The sequence below is a fragment of the Chiloscyllium punctatum genome, chromosome 45 (genome assembly GCF_047496795.1).
Source record: "Chiloscyllium punctatum isolate Juve2018m chromosome 45, sChiPun1.3, whole genome shotgun sequence".
Classification (NCBI taxonomy): domain Eukaryota; kingdom Metazoa; phylum Chordata; class Chondrichthyes; order Orectolobiformes; family Hemiscylliidae; genus Chiloscyllium; species Chiloscyllium punctatum.
Genome location: NC_092783.1, coordinates 28,654,279 through 28,679,546, shown reverse-complemented (window position 1 = coordinate 28,679,546; position 25,268 = coordinate 28,654,279). Strand labels below are relative to the sequence as shown.

At 39.2% G+C, this 25,268-nt stretch overlaps 1 protein-coding gene across 2 annotated transcripts in view; it reads right to left on the bottom strand.

Moving 5' to 3' along the window:
- The window catches only part of LOC140467258 (lysine-specific demethylase 5B-like), a 211,570-nt gene that overhangs the window by 112,402 nt on the left and 73,900 nt on the right, over nucleotides 1-25,268 (bottom strand). For both annotated transcript variants that reach the window (XM_072563506.1, XM_072563507.1), the window contains exons 12-14: nucleotides 11,772-11,934; nucleotides 2,601-2,720; nucleotides 1,769-1,963 (exon numbers count right to left, since the gene is read on the bottom strand). In XM_072563506.1, the coding sequence (XP_072419607.1) occupies nucleotides 1,769-1,963; nucleotides 2,601-2,720; nucleotides 11,772-11,934 (478 nt within the window). The remainder of the gene's footprint in view (nucleotides 1-1,768; nucleotides 1,964-2,600; nucleotides 2,721-11,771; nucleotides 11,935-25,268) is intronic.

The window sequence follows — 25,268 nt, the reverse complement described above, 5'->3', positions numbered from 1 at the left end:
CCGAAGCTCCTAGCCTCATTCATAATGAAGGACTTTTGCCCAAAACATCAATTTTCCTGCTCCTCAGACGCTGGCTGACCTGCTGTGCTTTTCCAGCACCACACTCTCAACTCTAAAGTCACAAGTAACAAGAACTGAAGGGAAAACAAACAGTTTCTTTGGGCTTAAGATGATTTACTGCAGTGAACAGACAGAACATGCTTCTAGTATCTAAATAGCTTCCCTGTATCATGTTCACAGGCCAAGTTGTTCCTTTCTCAAGAACTAATCACATAGTAGTTGACAGGCAGCAAACTGCTGTCTTTAATGCCCCAGGACATCAATGTGGACTTCACTAGTTTCCTCATTCCCTCCCCACCACCCCCTCACCCTATCCCAGTTCCAACCTGCCAGCTCAGCACTGTGCTCATGACCTGTCCCAACTGTCAATCTTCCTTCCCACCTATCTGCTCCACCCTCCTCCCTGACCTATCACTTTTAACCCCACTGCACTCTTAGCAACCTTCTCCCCAGCCCCACCCCCTCCCATTTATCTCTCCACCAGAGGCTCCCAGCCTCATTCCTCATGAAGGGCTCCTGCCCAAAACATCAATTCTCTTGCTCCTCGGATGCTGCATGGCCTGCTGCGCTTTTCCAGCAACACACTCTCTACTCTGATCACCAGCATCTGCAGACCTCACTTTCTCCCTGCTGTCTTTGATAACCTGTCGTTAAACAGCAGACCAACTAACTTCCTGTTGCGAACCAAAACTCCATCCATATGTAATCCTTCAATCAATTACTGCTTGAATGAGCAGCTGCAATAATGATTACAACCAGTATCAGCTTGTCTTTAAAAAACTTATGGCGTCCATTGAGTTTTTTTTTAAAAAAGACTTCTTCATTCATTTTAGCCCAGAATTAAACATACAGAAAATTTAAAATGGGTCTTTAAATTGTAAAAATCTATTCAGTTCACTCAGCCCAAATCCCAACAATCTTCAACTGTTTCATCAATGATTTCTTCTGAATCAAGTAAATACTGTAATTTCTCAGCCCTGATCAATTCCATTAAAAAGTCACAAGACTCAAAATTAACTTGGTTTCAGTCTCCAGACCTGCTCAGTTTCTCCAGCACTTTCTGTTTTTACCCAAAGTATCAAAACCCATTTCTCCACACCAGCTTTTGGATCAAGCATTCCCTTTTCTAATTGTATTTACTCTCTGCCACTTTGTAGATGGAACAAGTAATAGTCCAGAGATTAATAATATTTTTGAGGCTCTGCTTTTAAAATTTAGCTTTTAGCAGCTCATATGTTCAAAACAGAAGTTCTTTCGTAGTCCTATCCATGCCTTTGGCATTTAGATGGAAAATGAAAACTGGATAATCCAGACCTGCATAAATGCCCAGAACTCTATCATTTGACTTTAACAGATTGGGGTCAAGTCCTAAAAAGTAAACTGCAATGGCTTTGTATTTAATGTACCTGGGCAAGTAGTGAACCATGTTAAAGTTAGTGAGATCGCAACTGTAAACTGACTGGTATTTGAATAGAGTTTTGCACAAGATGAACTTAAAGGGTGCTCTGCCATGTAGTACAGGTACCATATGGCAGAGCACCAATGAGGATTTGAGCTTGCAGGTGACAAACCATACAGGGACTCAGCCTAGAGACTAATATAACAACAGGAGTAAACAATGTTGACATAAAGGTGAACGATACTTCTGACAGAAAAAATAATGAGTGGAGATTTTGTTACACAAATATTTAATTTCTGCAGCACTCACCATTTTACGAACAGCTTCCCGCAATTTCTTCTCTTCCTCTATCATAATGACCATATCCTTATAGACAGCAGATGCTAAAACAACATCCAAATCCTTAGACTTGGATGCCATCTTACAAATCATTTCATCATGAGAGAAAACACAGTAACGATTCAGGAGACGATAATGTTCCACACACTGTCGACCCATTGGTAACTGCAAGATGAAGTTAGCAAGCAGGACATTTTTTAAAAAGCAATTTGAGAACACATTTTTAAAGTTCCATTGGCAAATGTAGAAAGGAGGACAATGTTTTGGGCCACACATTGATGTTGACTATAAATGCTAACATGTGCAAACTCCAAAAGTATTTCTGCTCATTTTATAAATTAACCTCTTGCTGATATGGTAACAAATATATTCAATTTAGTTATGGATCTAGTCTTTAAACTTGAAATTACCTTTTGCTCCATATGAAGACTCAGAGACGCTTGCATTTCATAAGATTTCATAAAATCCCTCATGTGGAAACAGGTCATTCCACACCGATCCTCCAAAAGAGCACTGCACCCAGACCAAACCTCCTACCCTACCCCTGTAACCCTGCATGTCCCATGGCTAACCCGTCTAACCTGCACATCCCTCGACACTATGGGGAATTTAGCATGGTCAATCCACCTAACCTACGGGAACAAACCCCTGCAGAAACAGGGAGAACGTGCAAACTCCACACAGACTGTCACCCGAGGCTAGAATTGAACCCAGGTTCCTCTTACTGAGAGACAGCAGTGCTAACCACTGAGCTGCCATGCTGCCCCAAATTTTCGTCCATAAGTGCAAAGTTTGCACTTACCCAGTCCATTGTGCAGAAATTCACAGCTTCGGCAAAGTTGAAGCCCTGGTTAAAACCACTGTGATAGGCTCTGGGGAATGTGATGACAAACTCCCCTGCACACTGGTTAGTTCTATAAACCTACAGTGAGAAAAAAATTAATCAATTTCAACAGACAACAATCAACTCTGAAGGACACTGCCAACCAGATTCATGCTTATAATTTTTTCAGGGTTAACAGGGTTAATGCTCTTTACAGAAGTAATTTCCGAAACAAACATTGTATAAGTTAAAGCAGAATATGTAGGAAAAAGTTAAAGGAACAATGTTTTCCACTAAATCCTGCATGACTGAAAATATTTCTACTGTAATATCAATTCAGCTTCATATATTCAGTTTGTACAAAATTTCAAATGTTATTTCAATAGCCACAAATATATTCTAACAATTAATCAAGTATTCATCATAACATGTGGCTACTTTATGGTTGGTACAATTTTTGTGATGTTAAGTTCAGTCAACAATGTTATAAGTCACATGTATACACACTTCTGAAAAACAAATTTACTACTAACTCAGAATGCCTTATAATGCCAAATCCACAAGCTATGAGATAAATAAACCAAACTTAAATATGCAAGTTATTTTAAATTTGTAGAACGGATTGAGAATTTTTAAATTCTGTTAAATAAATGTATCTGAAAAAAAATTAATAACAACCATAAAACTATTATTTGTTATCAAAACCTGGGTTTACCAATGTTCTTTCATGAAAACTGTTATTCATACCCTGGCTGGCCCGCATACAAATTCAGATCAAAAACAATTCATTTGTTTCTTAAAGTACCCGCAAAAAGTCAGCATGTCACTCAACTGCATTCAAGAATGTGGCGCACCATAATCTTCAAGAGCAATGTGAATGGACAAAAAAAAAGCAGTATAGGTACATAGCAGCCACACTTAGAAGATTCAAAAACAATTACTAGGATAGCTGTAAAAAGCTACTTTGCAAAGTAACTGCTGAGGAGGACAAAATGCAAAGCAAAAGCATATTGGAAACAGCAGGAAATTCAAAAATATCTTTATTAAGAGCGGAATATGAATAGAAGTGAGCAGCAATGGAAAGGAAGATTAGTAAACAAACGGAAGGACAGGCTTATGCACACAAAGGAGGAAATGTTTACAAAAGCAAAAAGAGGAAGAATGCGGAGAGTGAGGGACATTGAAATACAGTACAACTCAAGTCTAGTTACTGCATCAAACCACATTATAAATAAATACCAATACTGTATTTTACTGGCATATTTAAGGTTTTAAATCAAGTTTAAAAATTGCCATACTTGCTAGTACTGCCCTATATATGGAAGGTACTGTAACTACTGAAATTGTAGCTGGGCCAATAGATATTATTGGCCTAGTATAAAGTAGACCAGTTTAAAACAAAACTGGATTTATTCTTTTACTTAACAAGACTAGTCACTCATGAATGCATATGCAAATTAATATTGCACGTGAGGTTTTATTTCTGCTTGGGTTAGCAAAAGAGTAGAGTCAAAGCAGGCTTTTAGTACAAGCTGGAAATTTTCCATTATTTTATCTCAATACACAAAAACTACTGGACAATCTGTGATAGAATGAACAAACAAGAGACTCTCCAAATGTTAGTAGTACTCAATTAGTTAGATTGAGGCAGCAAGTGCCACAGACAGAGAGTAATTTACAAGGTTGACACATTATAGGAACCAAAAATGGTAGAAACTTGAGGCCAAGGGTGATTGCACACTGAGATGGAACTTACAAAGCAACTGGGTCTGCTTGGGATCAGTCCCAGGCTAGTTACTGGTTACAATGTGCCAAATTAAATCTGAAAGGTAGACAAGAAAGTAGCTCCACTTTTTTATATTAGGCTAACTTGAGAAGGACAAATAGAAGGGACACAAGCAGAAACTCAGCTGGGTATACTGGTGACATCACCATCACCACCACTTCAAGGACTATGGGATGGGCAAAATGTTGGTCTAGCCAGCAACTCCCACATCCTAAAAAAATCTAGCCACACACTTAGCCAAGTTGCTTTATTACAGATACAAACACATTTATACCATGTCTTGTCAACAAGCACCAAAAGGGTAAACCCAATTCAGGTAATTGCCACCTCAACACCCTAGTTCAGTCAAAATCAGTGCCATTTATAAAGCAATTAAAATAATACTTACTCCACAAGAAACTGCTTATCAATGGGCCTGGCAGAACTAAACTGGCACTCGAACTCAGACTCAACTAGGAAATAAAAATACTAAAATTCTAGAGATAAAGTAATAGTGGCAATTCTTTGGCATCAAGGCAATGTATGGATGAGTGAAGCATGAAGAAACTCTAGCATAATTGAAGACAATGGGGAACAACACTCCCAAGTTGGGAGTCAATCGAGCACGAAGAGGCTAGTCAACTCAGCCACAGCACACTTGTTGCAGGAATTCCTCAAGAGCAGCATACTCGATCCGACAATTTTCATCCGTTTCCTCAAATATCTTTTGCTCATAAAGGTCAGGAATGATGTTTTTGCTGATAATTATAAAGTGTTGAATACCATTCTCAACTTCTCACATTATGAACCAGTCTATGTCCATCTGCAATAAGACCTCAATTAGATTCAACTGATACATAGGAAAATTCTGCAATAATTATGTAACACCAAGCTATAAGAAGCTCCAACATATGAGCATCCAACTATTCCCTCTTTACCTTTAATGGTATTACCATAGTGGAATCTGCCACCATTGACCAGAACCTTAACTGAACCAACCAGATAAATACTGTTGTCAGAAGAGTAAGTAGGAGGCTGGGAATATTGAAGCTCACCATCTGTCCAGCATTTACAAGGCAACAAGCCAGGAACATAATGGAATAATTGCCAGGATGCAAGGAGTCAAGAAAAGCTGTTGACTTCGGTATTAGTGTCAGAATCGATAGCTGGAAATGATATGTTAATGAATGGATTGATAAAAATAATCAAGTATCACTGGTCTAAAGAACAACTAGCAGTGCTAAAGATACTGAGATTGCCAGTGATTAACAAACGTATGTGCCATTTTAATGAGGCTACTTCAGTAACAGAAAACAGATTTCTGTTGAGTTATATACAGGGGTTCTAAGAAAGACTGATATAGATGTAGTTGATGACTATATTTTCAAGAAACTTCAGCAAAATAAAGTTGGAGGCATGGCTTTCATTTACCAGGATAGAAGAGCTCAAGAGGTTTTTTTCAGGGGGGCCAAAATGCTGGTCATTTCACTACGAACAGAATCATCACACTTATTTTACTAGATTAGTAATCCAGGTGCCTGGACTAATTCTCTAGAGATCAGCATTCAGCTCACCACAGCAGCTAAAGGTATTTGAATTAATTTCATGAATAACTCTGGAAGTTTTAAAAAGCTCTTATTAGTAATGATGATCGTTAAGCTATCGAATTATGGTTTAAAAACCCATCTGATTCCTTAATGTCCTTCCAAGGAGGAAATCTGGACCATTATACAGCTAAGTCTACAATGCAAACCAACTATTTAACTGGCAGAAGATTCAAGTAAGCAAGCACTTTGGAAATACCCACAAAATAAAATCCTGATTGCAGGGAGTTGACAATGCAGATCACCACATGCACAAGGGCAATTAGGAAACGGGTAATAAAATGTTAACTCCGCACTCCATGTACAAATTAAAAAAGTGGACAGATGGAAGGATGGAGTATCTGAGGAAAAGGAATTATTTTCATCACGAGTCACTTAAGTGGATATATGGGCATAGCAAAAAAAGTCAAATCTTCTGAATAAGTTGAGCCCAAAGAAGGCAGATGGGAAGATAGAATGACATTGTTTTGGAGTAAGGCAAAAGCAAATGAATGCCTTTATTAAACTGCAACAACGACAAGGTCTATGAGCTCCTTATTGTTGAAAATAAAGACACAGAAGACTGCAGTGAAGAGCAGTGGACTGACTGCTAATGGAAAAAAGTCAAAGGTTGATCACTGCCATGGAGCTGTCAATGGTCTGGTAGAGCAAAACAAGACTGAGTTTGATACCAACAGATAAAAGCAAAGTAGGCACCCAGTGCTGGGACTTCTCTACTCCAACCTCTTCTTTTACCTCTTGTCCTGAGATTGGATGGCATCAGCAGTGCAGAGGGATCTCAGTGCTAACCTCGTGACGGCAGTAAGCGAGCCTAGTGCAGACTGAAGCAGCAACAAGTGAGCCTTACTTTTCCAGGGTGAGCACAAGACCTCTTATCAGAATCGGTAGCTAGAACACCGGTGGAGGCAACATCAAAAGTAGGCCCACTGGCGAAAGATGGCACCTCAAGAGCAGCAACTTCATCGGTTGGGTCTAGCACTGGCAATGGTGAAGCAGTGGTAAAAGGGCATTACTATGACATTGACAAGGTAGGCCAAGTGGTGACAGATGCGACTTTGGTGTTGGTGGGTCTGGCACAGACAGCAGTAAGGCAGTGGTGGAGCAGCTTCAATGGCAAAAGATGGTGCCTGAAGAGTGGTGATTTCAGTGTTGGTCGGGTCTGGTGTAGATGGCAGCGAGGCAGTGGAGGAAGGATGGCAGTGCTGCCATGGTTCAATGATGAGTTGGCTCAGGTCTGATGGAGTCTCTAAGCTATATCTTTCTATTTGTTTTTATTATTCTTAAAATGTTTCAAACAACGGTTCCCAGTCACACTTGTTTTGACTAATATATTGTTTCCAAATTACAGCCTTTTATGCTATGTTTCAACATTAAAGACCTCAAATTGTGCCAGCCTATGACGACAGTGGAAAAGCTTTTCACTGTATCTTACGTATATTTTTACCATGAGAAAAACAGTAACAACAAAATTATTCATTTTCACAAAAAAAAACTATTTGCATGCAGGATATACTCAAGGGAGTAAAGTTCATGAGGGAAGAGGAATAATTCCCAGAATAGGAGAGAGTAAAGGCTTCACCAGGAATTTGAATATTAAAAGATGGAACTGAAGAGGTGACTAAGATAATCAACAGCTGTATTTTATTGTGGCAACTGGACCTGGGAGACTGTATTCCAAAAGCAGTTGCAAGAAGTGGGATCGGCACAAAGTCTAGTTTAGTGTAAAATATAGACAGCTGTGGAGACCAATATCATTAACTGATTTTCAGACAGCAAGTGTGAGGCAGAGTTGTTGTGTGCAAGAATAATAGTTGATACGAATATAACAATTAAAAAGATAGAGGGCATGAAATCAGAGAAAATCAAATTCACCAAGATCAAGGAGTTTCTTCACAAGACTGAGAAAATTCCGAATTATGAGGGAGGAAGTTTAAAATTACAAATTCGGCTCAAAGGCAACGTACTTTATAAAGGGTTTAAAGCAGTAGAATGAAGGACAAAAGGATAACTAATTGGTGAGGATAGGACATTTCGTAAAAAAGCACCATATTGTGTGATTGGTAGTTGATGTGATGATGTGGTTCATCATGCCATCACAGTGGTTTTGACAGGGAAGGTGAAATAAAAATCAGGCAGGGAGTGATGATGTCATCATCTGTGATACAAATTTCTGTCAAATTCATAATATCATCCACAATAAAGGCAGATGATGGCACTGACAAACAGACATACATTGTGAAAGAACAGGAGAACATGATTCTCAATTCACTGTCATTGTCCAAAGAGACAGATATAGGTGAAACAATTGGAATCTGAAAAACTTTAGCAAGAACAACCTCGATTGGATCTGGTGGGCATAAAGATTAGCAAGAAGGGCAAATAGAACAGTTAGAATTATCGTTCTTATGTAGCAAAAGATGCTTACTACAACAAAGGCAATTTAAATTTTTAGAGTGCAGGCAGTGTAGTAGTGATAGATTGGAATAGGTGTTGAGAGTTAACGTCAGCAGCAGGAAAAACGAACAGCACACTGGACAAAGTTGAGATAACACAAGGACGTTCGAAGGAAGAAAAACAGAAGGAAAGTTTAGGTAAGAAATAATACAATTAGAGGAAATGCAGATTATACACATGCTGCTGACTAAAAGAGCTATGTCTTGTTTATAGACAAGGAACTATTGAAATAACATGGAGATTTCAAACTCCTGTGGTGGTGGGAAATAGAATTCTATACATAATGGAGTTATATTTTTAAGCATCAAAGAAACCAAAGGCATGGACAGGGATGGAAAGGGACTGAATACAGTTTCAGCTTGAGAGGCATTAAAACAGACAATTATAACTTTTTGTAAGGAGGCATGAAGAACTCACAGAATGACAACTTCCCAGTGGAGGGCATTTTACATCAACAAAATTCAAGTAAATTGGATAACAGTCCCTAGTGATTAGTTGTTGCATAATGTGAGGACCCTAAGAAACTGGAATTGATCAGTTGTAATTCTTCGTGCTCTACATTTGCATGCTTCCAAGTTAAACAGAACTACTACATTCTAAAGAAGTCTCCGATAATGTTGAAATATAGCATACAAGACTTTAATTTGGAAGCAATATATTACAGTTGAAACAAGTGACTGGGAATCAGCATGCACAGAGACATGTCCTTTCCTTGAGTCCTGCATTCCAATATCATTAGATATCACAAGTGGCAACAGTTTCCCTATCTGTGGCCGAGGTTCAAGTAATATCTAATTTGTTCAATAAATCTCAAGATTACTGATCTAGCCATCTTTCAACAAGAGCTTGGGAGTGTCTTCAGTTTCAAAATTCAAGATTGAATACAGCAAAACATCATTGTCCAAATACAGTGCTACATAAATGGATGCAGAAATGCAATTGATCAAATTTCAAATCTAGTCTCCACTGATCAAGCCTTTTGACATGGAGACAACTAAATGCTTAAGGAAAGCTTTGTTGACAAATGTAAGTTTAAAAGCAAGGGTTGGGGAAGATATGTTCTAGCTATTTGGATAATGCATAATTTATGCAGCAAATTAAAAAGACCTTTTTAAATATTAGCTGTCCATCTCACATCACATGGATATTAAAGTTTCAATATAGAGTATCTAGTAGTTCTACAGATTATTCTACAATATGAGCTCCAACCTGGAGGTGGCCCAGGATATTTCAACATGTAAGGAAACAGGGCAATGTAATAGGTTAAATCAAGTATCAGGTGACAACTATTTCACTAAAGCTTTACCAGAGTTCTAAAATGTTGCAAATAAATTTATTCACAAGTATTCCAGAAAAATGAAACACCAATTGCAGCCTAATCTAAGCCATAGCATTAAATAATGTTTCTACTAGTTATCAGATTATTTACTTTATTTTGCAATACTTATTAACAAAAATAAGTGATCAAAACATTGGAAATTCATTTTGTACTACTGCCTGCTTTAAAAGATTGTTTACTCTGCAATTTTTGCATCACCTATAGATAGGTTTTAAAAATAAACGACATTTTTATTATTTCTGTTCAGGTGCCAGAATGCATACTGTAGAGTTCCAAACTGGGCTGCTTTGTAAAGGAGCACAAGATCTCTTGAGATGAAATGGGAAATGGTGTCAACCATTTAAATTAGATTAGATTCTCTACAGTGTGGAAAAAGCCCTTTGGCCCAATAAGTCCACAACAACCCTCCGAAGAGCAACCCACTCGGACCCATTCCCCTACACCTAACACTACAGGCAATTTAGCATGGCCAATTCACCTAACCTGCACATCTTTGGATTGTGGGAGGAAACTGGAGTACCCGGAGGAAACCCATGCAGACACTGGGAGAAAGTGCAAACTCCACAAAGACAGTTGCCAGAGGCGGGAATTGAACCCGCGTCACTGGCGCCATGAGGCTTTTGATTATTCTTAATCTTGAAAGTGGGAAATTGGTTTAGCTCAGTTGGCTGCATTGTTGGTTTACAGAGCAGTGCGGTGCCAACAGTGTGGATTCAATTCCCATCACCGGTTTGAGGTTACCATGAAGGACTCTCCTTCTCAACCTCTTCCCTTGCCTGAGCTCTGGTGACCCTCAGGTTAAATCACCACCAGTCGCTCCTCTTTAATAAGTGAGCAGCCCCCGTGGTCTGGCAAGACTATGGCAACTACACACACAAATCTTGAAGGATACAAATTTCAAAATATCCTTGCATAGAGAATAGGTAAGATTATACACCAAAAATGATATAATTCACTCTATTTCAATTTTGCTTTGCTTCAAATTATTGTACACCAGTGAGCTTGATTGTCAACAACTGACAAATCTGTATTGTTCAATCCAAAATTTCAGGGGTGGCAACACCAAAGCTGAGTTGAAGTAAATAAATCAAATTAGGAGTGCAAAGAACTTAGATACTAAGAACAAACTAGTGCAAAAGTAAAGCCCAAAAGAACAAAAGATGTATTTTTTTAAGAAAGCTTTTAAACTTTACATTTAGTAACCCCTTTTTAAGCCGCAGTATCCCAAACCACTTCACAACCAATAAAGTTTTTTGAAGTACAGTCACTAGTTTTGAAAAATGAAACTTATTTAGAAACGGGTCTGCAGAGCACCTGAACACCATGGAGAATGTAGCTCAGATAATTTCAGGTATTTTCCCTACTATTCAAACATAGTCAAACACAGTGGTACAATAAAGTGTTCTTGCTTTTCAATTTATAATATACTGGTGCAAGCTGTGAAAAACATTTTCATTTTTAATAAAAGAAAAGGAATGAGCATTTACTGTTGAATATTGCCACGAGTTGGGGATGGGATGGAAAGAGAAGGCAGTGCAAAATAATCTTGAAATACTGGAACTATTTACAGCATCTTTGTAAACCCCAAATAAATAGTATAATAATATATCAATGGGAGTGGTAATTCAGTCAGGTAATTTACTCTGGCCACAGAATAAATTATGCAAGGCAAGCATTGCAGTGAAAATTATCCACCATATTTTGTTCAATGGATATAAAAATATAGTGTAATATTCTATAGCTCTCAAAAAAAGGGTGTCAAGCTACTTTTCTCAACTTTACTGGGGTTTTCCAACACCATGACTTTCTTTAAAAATCCTCTAAAGTTATACTAACCAAACAAATAAGTCCACATTGTAAATCTATTTTTTAAAGCTTTACATTAAATGGCCAATGCTCGCTGCATTATCGCTAATCCCTCAATAATATATAAAATCTAAGTTTACAATCATGGCCTCAGGGCTCCCAAGGAGATCTGCAATACGTACTGGCACTCCGTGAGCCATCAGAGTGTTAGGGTTCATGATGGTGACCAGCTGATGCAGAAGGTCAGGCTGGGATTCAAACAGCTCAGGCGCCAGTCTCTTCATAACACTCTCCAGCTGTTCTGCCACGTATGCTGGTGCTCCATACCATGTCTTAGGCTCTCCCCTAATTAGTTTTAAAAGAAAGTTAGAATCCATGAACTTGAGATTATCAAAAACTACTGTTTATGGAAAATTGATCAAAGCTATGAAAGCAAACTCTACCAGGAGTGTTTTATTAAATAACTGACAGGTGGCAGTGGGTTTAAAAAAATAATTTTGTAAGATCAACATATAATTTACATCCTATGTTCATAGCACTAGCTATTTGTATGAGCACACCCAGTCTGGCCCATTGCCAAAAATATTAAAACTAAAATCTGCAATATACAGTTGTCAATATCTGTAGAGATAAATGATGAAGCAGTGGTACAGGCAGAGCCCTTCAGAACTGCAAGCTGAAAAATAAAACTTTTTTTAAAATCAGAATAAACAGGACACAAGAGAATAGAAATACTTATCAAAAAAGACTAACACTTACAGGTTACTCAGTCTGACACATTAAACATTCATGTGTGATTAGAAAAACTCATTCCCAGAGTGATGTGTTTCGGATTTCAGTAATGAGTTATTTAATTTCCAACTCTTTCGGCTTCTGCTGTTAGTGTGCATTGCTTACAAGTATTCATAATTCAGGATTATACTAGCTCAAGATCTGCAAACTAACCTAAACATATCGCAAGCAACAAATTAACAGGCCACAGAATATCAATGAAACACAGACACATGCTCCAGCAAAGGAAGCAAGTCAACAGTGAGTTCAGCTATGTTGAGTGTTGAGAGTAAACAAGTCCAGATGGTCTTTACTTTTAATGCTAAAAGTGCTGAAGACTGATGAGTTCATGGATTGACACAAAGAAGTATAACATTGTTGCCATCACAGAAACATGGTTAAGAGAAGGGCCGGACCAGCAACTCCACATTCAGGGTCTAGGATCTTTAAGCAAGACAGGGGAGATTGTAAAAAGGGTGGTAGTGTAGCACTATTGTTAAGGAGTCAATTACTGCAAATAGGACATCTAATATCCTAGAAAGGTCTGAGAATGAAGCTTTTTAGGTAGAACTTAGGAATATTAAGGGGGCAGCCACTTTGGTAGCAGTATATTATCGGAAATAGAGGGGCAACTATGTCGACAGTTCACAGAGTTGTTGAATTATCCTAGATTTCAACTTTCCCAAAGTAAATTGGGATAGTCATAGTTTATAGTGTTCAAGGTTTAGTGGGAGTGAATTTCATGAAATGTATCCAGGGGAGTTTTTGCATCAACATGTAGAAACCCCAATAAGGGATAGCGTAGGGCTGGATCTGGGCTCTGGGGAAAGACACTGGTCAAGTATATGAAGTTGCAGCAGAGGAGCATTTTAGCAACCAAAATATAATATTGTTCCAGCTTGTTCTGGACAAGGGGAAAAAAAATGGCCTGCGAAAGATAGATTTGAATTTGGAACGGTTGGGGGGGGGGGCGGGGGGGGGGGGCTGCAGATTTTATTAAAATAGAAGCAGGATGTGGCCACATTTGACTGGGAATACCTCCTTCTGGATAAATCTACCACAAAGCAATTTGGGGGGGGGGGGGGGCTTCAAAAAGGACTGGGGAGAGTATAGGTCCAATATGTACCCTTTGGAGGGAATGTAGGAAGAATAAGTTCAGAGAACCCTGGATGTCTAGGAGAATTCAGGACTGGATGAGGAAGAGGACCAGGACTGTTAGCAAGTCCAAAGGGAACAATTCAGATACAGCGTTGGTCAGATGGGCAGACAAGTGGCAGACAGTAGTTAACCCTGACAAATGTGAGGTGATGCACTTTAGTAGAAGGAACCAAATGAGGGGAGTATTTAACGAATGGCAGTATACTGGGTAGCTTAGAAGAACAGAAGGAACTTGGTAACTATTCAGAGATCCCTGAAGTCGGCACAGCACTTGCTTTCATAAGTCGTGGAATAGAGTTTAAAAGCAAGGAGGTAATGTTGGAGTTGTACAAATTGTACAAAGGTCACAGCTGTGGGTAGTTCTGGTTACCTCATCTATAGTAAGATGTGACAGCGCTTGAGGGGGAGACAGACCAAGTCCACCAGAATGTTGCCTGGAATGAGGAAACTGAACTATAAGGCTTGTTGGATTGTTTACTTTACAGCAGAGATGACGGTGGTGGGTTTGAGGTGTATAGGAGCATTAGGATGTGTATGGACAGGGTAAAGAGAGAGCAGCTGTTCTCCTTGGTTGAGGGGTCGATCAGGAGGGGGCATACAATTATAGGGTAAGGGACAGGATATTCAGAGAATTTGGGAAAAATCTTTTTCACTCAGCAGGTGGTGGGAATCTGGAATGCACTGACTGGGTAGGTAGTAGAGGCCAGAAACCTTATGAACTTTAAAAAACATTTGAATGAACACCCCTGATATATCATAACATTCAGGGATATGGGACAAGTGTATGAAATTGGGATTAGCACAATTTTAGTGGCAGTTATGCCAGTGCAAACTCAATGATTGTATGAATTAGTGAATCATGGTTCCTCACTACAGAAAGGAAGTGGAGCATGTACAAAGCTGACAAGACAGAGACAGGCACAGAGACAATGTCTACGAGAGACCAGCTTGAAAAAGAGAGCGAGCACAGGAAAAGCACGCACGTGAAAAAAATAGTGCAAGCAAATGTATGAGGGTGAGAGAAACAATGCAAAAGACAGCGTGGGCATGCGGGAGGGCACTAGAGTGTGAAAGTGCAAGCATAAAAGAGAAAGCAAGTGTAAGAAGAAACTGGAAGAGAATGAGGGAGTGAGAGAAACAATGAAACAGGGAAAGAAAAAACTAGAATGGGAGGAAAAAAAGGGAAAGCCAGAGGGAGAGCAAGGAAAGAAGAGACAGAGTGAAAGAAAGGAGTGAAAGTGGAAAGAAGGAAGTAAGGAGAAAGAAGGAAAAGAGGAAGAGACACAGAGGTGGGAGGGAGAAGAACAGGATCGAGTGAGAGAATGAATAGTTTGAAGGTGGAGGATCACAATGACTAGATTAAATAATGGATGGCCCACAACACCTGCCATTATAATGGTGTTGAAAATAAATATATAGAACTGAGAAAATTATTTTACTCTGAGGTTTCTCATACGGCTTCCATTGGGAACTAGAACTGATGTCACCAACAGACCACAAGACTCAATCTATTCTTGCTTTCAATGCCAAAACTCTGGTACCCAATGCAAACTGGTGCAAATGGATGCTGCAAAGTTATATCAGAAACAAGCAAATTCTACACTGTAAGCAACCATCAGAAATTGCACTAATATAAATCATTTACTATCAATTTGATGGACTTTTAAAAAGGTAGCCAATGACAGATTGACCACAACAGAAAATAATGAACAATAATTTCTCAATAACTTCTCAAAACAATCCCTTCAAACTTCTGCCAGTGTACGCCTGATGGCTGCACTATTCAAACTCTATCCCTCAATCCTCTAAAAACCAATATATCAATTGACCAGTCTTCAACATGCTCAACAGTAAGCACACACACCGCTATAAGGTAGACGATTCCAAAGACTTAAAGTTCTTTGAGTTGAGAAATTTCTCATTGCAATTCTCCCTCTTGCTCCTTCCTCCTTTCAAAAAATTGTTTGCCTAGTCAGGCAAAATGATGCCCCAGCAACACCCAGTCAGCTTCCCAAAAAAACTTATGTTTTACCTCTCATTTCATTAATATATAGGCATAGGATACTTTCTTTCCAAGCATAACAATTTCATCCCAGAAATCCAGCCAATAAGCCGAGGCTACTATCCTTCCACTGGTTAAAAAGACCAAAAATGTTAAACAGTACTCCAGACTGATCAAACAAAAATTCTAAATATAGTACTTAGTTTCCCCAAGACTTATGAAACATGTGGATCAGGAGTATGAGTAGACCCATCAGCCCTTTGAGCCTAATCCAATATTAAGATCTTGGCTCCACAATCCTGTCTACTCTCTATAACCTTCACCCCCATGCTTACCAAGAATCTCTGCCTTAAAAATACTCAAGGATTCTTCTTCCACCATCTAGAGTGTTCCAAACTCAACCCTCAAACTTCTGCTTATCAGCCTTAAACAGATTATTTTGATAGCTGGCTCCAGATTATTTTTAAATTTATTCATGGAACATTAACAACACTGCAATTTTTGCAGAATCTTAGCTGGCAGTGAGGTGGATTTTTTAAACAGTTAACAATTCGTCTGGTGTATGCACACCAGGTTTCTACACTTCTTTACCTGCCCAGTCAGTATGGTGAGCAGTTTGGAGGGCAACGTGCAGGTGGTGGTGTTCTCATTTTCATTCCAGATGACACTGGTTGTGTGTTTGGAATATTTTGTCCAAAAAGCTTCTTGAACATTGTTAGAGCTGTACACATCCAGGCCAGTGGGGAGTATTCCATCACACCCCTGACTTTTGCCTTTTAGATGGTAGACAAGCTTGGGGATTCAGGAAGATAGTTAATAGCTGCAGGATTTGTAGCTAGATTCTCTCAACATTGAGGCGCAAGAAGAAGGTAAACAGCAAGAAACCTTTCCCCTTGATGGATGGATCAATGACCGGGGGCACAGATTTCAGGCAAGGGGCAGAATGTTTAGAAATGTGAGTAAAACTTTTTCATTCAGAAGGTGGTAGGAATCTGCAACTCACTGCCTGCAAACATGGTAAAGGCAGAAACCCTCCATAACAGTTTAGTAGCATGTGCACCGAAGACACAAGACATATAAGGCTATGGGCCAAGTGCTGGAAAATGGGATTAGAATCATTAGGTGCTTGTTTTTGACTGGTGTAGACACAATGGACCAGAGCAGCCTTCTTCTATACTGTAGATTTCTATGTCTCTTCTGGAAGGTGGTCACTGTCTGGCACTTTTGTGGCACAAATATTAGTTGCTACTAATCAGCCCATACCTCCATGCTGTCCAGACCTTCATCACAGATGATTTGTTATGAGATGTGCAACTGTGCAATGTTCAGCACGATCAGCAGCAAATATTTCCACTTCTTAAGTTAGAAGGAAGGCAATTGATGAAACAGGTGTATTTGGTTGGACCCAGAGATATTTTCTAATCAATGTATCTAGAAATGTTACTGCATACTCTCTACAGCATATGGTGCTTGAACCTGGGCCACCTGGTCCAAAGCAAGGAACACCAACACTACACAAGTGCCCCCTGTTTAGGCTAGGATAGCACCCAGAGAGTTGGTTGCAGGGATTTTCTCGGGTTGAGATGATTCACCTCCAGCATCCACAACCATCTTTCAGCTATGCATGACTTCAACCAATCAGATTTTCCCCTCAAATTTCCACTGACTTCAGATTTGCAGAGGTTCTTTGGTGCTATACCAAAATCACCAGTTGCCTCGAGGTCAAGGACAGTCACATTTACCCACTTCTGGAGTTCAGCTCTTTCATCCAAGTTTGGACCAAGATCATCAAGAGCAAATTCACCATACCGTGCTGGAACCCAATCGGAATGCCTGGTTCTTCCTTTACAATATCCCTTTGATCGCACTGTTGATAACCATGCCCATTTCTTTGCTAATGAGCGGGCAGTAACTGGATTTGCCCTGCTTATTGTGCAAAAAACACAACTAGGAAAATCTGCACATTCAAATAAATGTCAGCATGGTACCTATACCAAACATCCCTATTCCTTCACAGTCAGAATGAACTCCATCTGTAAAAACGTTCTGCTCACCAATGCTGTTTCAATCAATTGGTCCTGATTTCACTGTCTGGCAAAGGTCCAAGTTATTATTAATTGGAAGCTTTGCAATTTTAGCCCATTTTCCAAAATTCAAGTAATTTTATAGAGCAAAATGGTAGTGGTTATGACATTGACTTTCGTGGAGAACTCCACTGTCTACCATCCCCTAGTCCAAAGCAAATCTACCATAATCCCTGATGGTTCCCATTCTATAGCCACACTAGAGTCCAATTAATACATGTGCATTTCTCAGGGGCGGGGGGGTGAGGTGGTGTAGGTCGGGGGGACACAATAAAGAGGGCCAGGAGCCTAGAGACCCTTGTCCCCTCATTCCATGTAATCCCTTGCTCTCTGGACCCTCCTTCCATCATTCGCCCCCCAGATTCCAATGAAATCGACCCTGATCACTTCCTACCTCCCATCTTTCTGGATCCCAATTCCTCAAATATCCCCCTCTCTCCCTCCAAGGTCCCAATCTTTTTACACACTGTCCCAAAATCTCACCTCCACCTTCCTACCTCCCCAAACAGAGCTTTAAGTCCATAATCTCTCATGCTTTTTGAGTGGGAACAGCTTCACCACATATATTCTTTCAGCCCACTCATGATTTTGAAAATCATAGAACAACGTTCCTCGCTTCCTTCTCTTGAAGGACAATCCCTACCTTCAATCTATTCTCACAAGTGAACTCTCTCATTCCTGGAATTTTTCATGCAAATCATTTCTGCACTCTTTCCAATGCATTCATACCTTTACTATAATGTGGCTTCTACAACTGTGGACAATAATCCAACCAAGGTCTAACAATGTGTCTTGTACAACATCACCTCCTTGCTCTTGTAATCCATGACCCCACTAAGAAATCTAAGAACACTTTAGCTGCTCTCTCCTACTGTCCTGCCACTTTCAATGATCTGTGCGCACGTATACCCTCTGCATCTTTAAAATTGTGCCCTGTTTATTACCTTTCAACATTCTTCCAGCGTTCACCACCTTACATTTATCCACATTGAACCTAATCTGCCACCTATCTGCCCACTCCAACAACTTGTCAATGTTCTTTGAGTACCACACTGTCACCCTCACAGTTTATAATAATAAAAAAACCAGTGTTGGCTCTTTAGTTATCATAAACCTCTCTAAATCTGTTGATTTTTCCATGATTGCATATTTCAAAACCTTGCATATTTCAAAACCTTGCATATAACTGGTGGCCTATAGTTGCTAATTTTCACATTTTAAAAAAAGTGTAAAACTTCTAGAATGTTCCTTGAAAATTCAAATACATCCATTCACCTTTCCTGTTAGCTACAACCCCAACTAAGAATTATGAAATTAAAGAGAATAAGTCAAGAAAATGAAGCACAAACTGTATTCAAACGGCCGTGCATCGGAAGAACATCAGATGACAAAATGATATCCAAAGAATACTGGATGAGAAAACGACATGAGAGGACATCTGACAAAATGCTCTTTCTAAATTACCCCCAGGGGTTTAATTCTGTTTCTCACTCCATGCTTTTATGCACCCTAGTTACATGTGGTATTTTGGTTAATGCTGTTTTAGCAGTGGTTAACACTGGATTTAAAATTTCACACGGCCTGGTTTTGGCATTTGATCACTATGCCCAAACTCTGGTATGCCACTTGGTTATGCAGTTGTAAAACTGAACTAAATCCAAGAGATCTTTAGCTGACTCTCTCTCTAGTATTCTGCCTCTAGTATTCTAGTGTTGTTGACAAGTACTTCAGGTTTTGGTTTGGTGTCTGGACCCAAAAACAAAGTGCAAGTTGGAAACAAGGTCAAGGACAAACCTTCTGCAGAGCTCTTTTCAACACATGCCTTCGGTTGAATAACTTCTCCAGACTAGGGAAAGCAAAATGCAAATGATGAAAATGTGAAAAAAGGCAAGGCTTCAGGTTGATAACATTTTGCCAGAATTGACTTGCAATTCTGATGAAAGGCATCAACCTGAAATGCAAACTGCTTCTCGCACTACAGAAGTTGATAGACCTGCTGCACACGAACATTTTCCATTGTTACTTTACAGCTCAAGAATATTAAGCGTCCTTTTTTATTAACAATTTCTTATTCAGCATATTCTTTTTTTTTCCAGTTTTTAATCGTTTATATGGAACTTTGTCAAAATCTCCCTCAAAGCCTAAGTATATATAAAGGAGTTGGAAGTGCTGCTTATCAATAACATCATTTTGCATCTATCGAGTAACTAATGTGAACAACACACCGCTGCATCAGAGCATCTCTCTTGACTACTTGGGTCTAGCTTCACAGGATGTTTGATAAACATCTAATACTGAATCAGCAATTTTTCTTTCCATTAAATCTTGGGATATTCAAAGTCTTTGTCTTAGTCTTTGTCTTAGAGTAGCAGGACAAAACTGGTTTCTAGCCACTATACTCAACCAGAATTGGAATAGTTTACCTCACTTGGCAATTTAATTTTAAAATGCACAACCAGTCCTTGAAATCACTAAGTCTGCCTATTTCTATATAATATTAATCACCATCTCTTCGGCACAGAGGCAAACCAATCTGTTGGGCTTCACAACTGGTACAACCATTCCACAATTTGGACTGGTTTGATGATTCTTTTGATTTCCAACATTCTGATTTCTACCTCTACTTTTGCCAGTCAGGCAAATAGCACTGGGTGAGCCTTTCAGAATTGTCAAATCTCTTCTTGGTCAAGATGTAAGGTGGCTTCACTGAAACATTTCTGAATGTTTAATTAGGACTTTACTACCTGTGGACCTGGTTACTACACAATGCTCTCATCTTTCAACTTCTAAACTGAGTTCATCAAAAGTTATTATGCATATCCTCAAATGCAAAGTCTATTCTGTGCATTCACTTAAAATCTGTTAGACCAGGAAGCAGTTTAAAAGCCTCAATTAAGTTTTCAATTTAGTTCTAGCTTCACCCAACTCACTACCTTCCTCCAAGCCCTCAAAACCTTGCACTTCTACAATTCTGTTCATGTATCACCCCAATTTCTTTCACTTTCAGCTGTATAGGCTGACACAGGATTTCCCTCCTCAAATTTCTCTAATATTTTAAAAGCTACTAAAACTTAGAACATTACAGCACAGTACAGGCCCTTCGGCACTTAATGTTGCATCGATCTGTGTAACCAATCTGAAGCCCATCTATCCTACAGTATTCCACTTTCATCCACATATATTTATGGAATGACCATTTAAATGCCCTTAAAGTTGGCACTACTACTATTGCTGCAGGCAGGGCATTCCACGCCCCTACTACTCTCAGAGCACAAAAACTACCTCTGATATTCATCCTACATCTCTCACCCTTCAATTTAAAGCTATGCCCCCTCGTGCTAGCCATCACCATTGGAGGAAAAAGGCTCTCATTGTCCATCCTATCTAATCCTCTGATTATCTTATGTGTCTTAAGTCACCTCTCAACCTTCTTCACTAACAAATACAGCCTCAAGTCCCTCAGCCTTTCCTCACAAAAACATCCCTCCATACCAAGCAACATCCTAGTAAATTTCCTCTGAACCCTTTCCAAAGCTTCCACATCCTTCCTATAATGCTATGACCATAATTGTTCGCAATACTCAAAGTGAAGCCACACCAGAGTCTTGTATAACTGAAGCGTGACCTCATAGCTCTGAAACTCAACCTATAAATCTAATACACCGTATGCCTTCTTAACGACCCTGTCAACTTGGGTGGTAATTTTTAGAGATCTATGTACAAGGACACAGCTCATCTGCACTACCAAGAATCTTACCATTAGCCCAGTATTCTTTATTCCTGTTGTTCCTTCCAAAGTGAATCACCTCACACTTTTCCACATTAAAACTCCACTTGCCACCTCTCAGCCCAGCTCTGCAGCTTGTCTATGTTCCTCTGTAACCCACAACATCCTTCAGCGCTATCCACAACTCCACTGATCTTAGTGTCACCCTCAAATTCAGTAACCCATCGTTCTACACCTTCATCCAGGTGTAAAAAAGGCAAACAGCAGTGGCTCATAAATACATTATTGCAGTACACCACTAGTAACTGAACGCCAGGATGAACATTTCCCATCAACCACCGCCCTCTGTCTTCTTTCAGCTCGAAAATTTATGATCCAAACTGCTAAATCACCTTCAATCCTATGCCTCTGTATTTTGTGCAATATGGTACCATTAAAATCCATGTACACATCAACCGTTTTATCCTCATCCACCTGTTTGGTCACCATCTCGAGCTCAACAAAGTTTGAGAGGCATGACCTACCCTTAACAAAACCATATTGACTATCCTTAATCATCTTATTCCTCGTTAGATCATTATAAAGCCTATCTATCTCTTATAACACTTCTCAACACTTTACCCACTACCAAAGTAGGGCTCACTGATCTATAATTACCAGGGTTGTGTCTACTCCCCTTCTTGAGCAAGGGAACAACATTTGCTATCCTCTAGTCTTCTGGCACCACTCCTGAAGACAATGATGACAAGGATCAAAGCCAAAGGCTCTGCAATCTCCTCCCAGGCTTCCCAGAGAATCCCATCCAGCCCAGGAGACTCATCTATCTTTACACTTACCAGAATTGCTAACACCTCCTTGTGAACGTCAATCCAATCTAGTCTCGTAGCCTGTATCTCAGTATCCCCCCTCAACAACATTGTCTTTATCCAGTGTGAATACTGAAAAAATATTAATTTATCACTTCCCCCATTTCCTCAGACTCCACGCACAACTTCCCACTACTATCCTTCATTGGCCCGAAATCTTTCTCTAGTCATTCTTTTATTCCTGATATACCTATAAAGCTTGAGGGTGTTCCTTGATCCTATCTGCTAAATGCTTCTCGTCCCCACCTTGCTCCTCTTAGCTCTCTCTTTAGGTCTTTCTTGGCTAGCTTGTAACTCTCAAGCCCCCTAACTGAGCCTTCACGTCTCATCCAAACATAAGCCTTCTTCTTCCTCTTGACAAGAGATTCAACTTCTTTGGTAAACCACAACTCCCTCGCTCAACCACTTCCTCCTTGCCTGTCAGGTAAATATTTAACAAGGAATAAGCTCCACATTTCAATTGTGCCCATCCCCTGCAATTTTCTTCCCCATCTTATGCATCCTACATCTGGTCTAATCGCATCATAATTGCCTTTCCCCCAGCAATAACTCTTGCCCTGCACAACATACCTATCCCTTTCCATTGTTAAAGTAACAATAACCAAAAATTGTGGTCACTATCACCAAAGTGCTCACCTACCTCCATACCTAACACCTACTATTTTGATAAAAACTTGGATATCTGACTTGATGTCTCTTTTGTGGTTTTTGTCAATTGTTCAATTTTCCTACACAACAGTGAATCACTGGGGCGGGGGGGGGGGGGGGGGGGGGGGGAGAGAAGAAGGTGGTATATTAAAAGCATTGTATAAATAAATGAACAAAGTAATGAATTATGTACTTTAGCTTTAACATTATCAGGAAGGATCTAACCAGATTCTGGCTGCTGCTTGTAAAATTATGTAAAATGTAAAAGATGTAAAAGATTTTCTCTCAGTTTAATCATATGGTTACAGCACAGAACAGCCATTTATCACATCTTGTCAAGCCTATATCAGCTAACTGTACTGCTTACCTGTCCTTGTGACCCTGTAGATTTTCCTGCAACTGGACAATTTTTAATTTACCTTCAAGTACCTATCTAATTATTTTTGAAGGTCACAATTGAATCCCACCGTATCACACTACATTCCAAATCTTAACCACTTTATGTAAACAAACATTTGCTTCATGTTGACTTTGGCCCTTTTGCCACTTTAAAAGTATACACTCTGGTTCTCAACCCAAGAGATAGCTTTTCTCTTATCTACTGTTGGGACCTGTTACGATTTTGAATACATACATTCAAGATCCTCTTAGCCATCCCTTTTCTAAGGGAAGTAGCCAAGCTTCTTCAATTTAACCTCAATGTGCATCCCTAATTCCTAGAACCATTCAAGCTTTTCTGTACATTCTCCAAATACAGAATGGGTCACAATACTCCAATTGTGACCGAATCACTATTTTATGCAAATTCATTGTAACTTTCTTATTCTTGGGCATCAAGGACAATAGTAACTTCCATAGTCACATGCTGCATTTGCTTGCTTCCAATCATGAAAAATTTCAGTAGCGTTCAGTAAATTAATAAGTTCCTTCCTAAGTCGCCTTAGATATCTCTGAAAGCATTTTCCTAAGTTTAAATTGCTTGAATTTATTTCAGTAAAAATATACATTTCTACATATTATTAATTAAATGTGGATTTGTTGGTGACATTTTCAGCAAGATCATTGTAAAATCATAATTATGGCCAGAACAAAAAAGATGAGTTAATTCAGGTACAATCGTGATACATGCCTGTGAAAGGGAAAGGTTAGGTAAACAAACCCAAGAACCAGAGTTATGAATGAGATAGAAACAAAGTAGGAAGAGTGATTACATGGCGATTTCTGATGGACAATACAATTGAGAATCAGGCTCAGTGTAAATGTTTCAGAAGAGAAGTGAAAAACAAAACAGGAGAGAGAAAGTAGAAGAAGACTGATAGTTCGCATTAAAGGGAAATCTAAAAACTTGCTACATTAATAGTAAAAGACTGATAAAGGAAGAGTGAAGTCAATTACAGTATAGGCCCAAGATGCAGGGACATGGCCCAAGTACTAATTGAGTAAGAAATTAATAAAGGAACAAGATGGTACCAAGTCATTGTTGAACAGGATGTCAGAGAAACATTGGATGGGTTAAAAGAGGTAGCGTATAGGCTATTAGTACCTAAATACTGGATTAGTGGTGCTGGAAGAGCACAGCAGTTCAGCAGTTTATTAGTACCTAAAGTTTAAGAAGTTACCAGTAGATACATCCAAGGACATTGAGGGAAAGTAATGGTTGACATTATGGGGACATTGGCCATGATTTCCAAATCCTCGTTAGGTATAGGAGTGCTATAACTGGAAATAACTGGAGAATGCTACGAGATATAGTCTTGTTTAAAAAAATGTGCAAGGACGATCCAAACACCCATAGGCTAGACAGCCTAACCGCTGTAGTGGATCAGCTTTCAGAAATGATAATTGGAGACAAAAAGGATATAATTTGAACAAACTAAGGAATTAAGGGAAGCCAGCCTGACTTCATAAAGTGTCAATCACGTTTAACTAACATTTGTTTCTTATGAGTTGGCAGCAAGAATTGACAGGATCAGGCATTTAATGCAGTACACATATACATCCAAAAAGGCATTCAATAAAAAAAAATCACATTTTTCTAATTTTGCTCATCAGCAAAATTATTGCTCATAGAATAAGGGGACAGTGAAAGCATGAACATTTGTCAAATTGAGTGACAGCAAACAATAGGTGTCCTTTTCACTAAAAGGAGATATACAGGAGTACAGGAAGCAATGTTAAGAACACTTCTCACGGCACTGGGTATACAAGGTACAATTTCAAAATTTGCACAATACACAAAACTTGGAACTATTGTGAATTGCAAAACGGATGGTGCTTCTAAAATCGGAAGATAGAATGGTGGAATGAATTGACAAGCAGCAGATGAAACTTAATGCTTAGCAGCACAAGAGATAGTTTTAGATAATAAAGGAGATAATAAAGATACATCTTCAATCAAAGAAGTAGTAGTAGGACTTGGAACA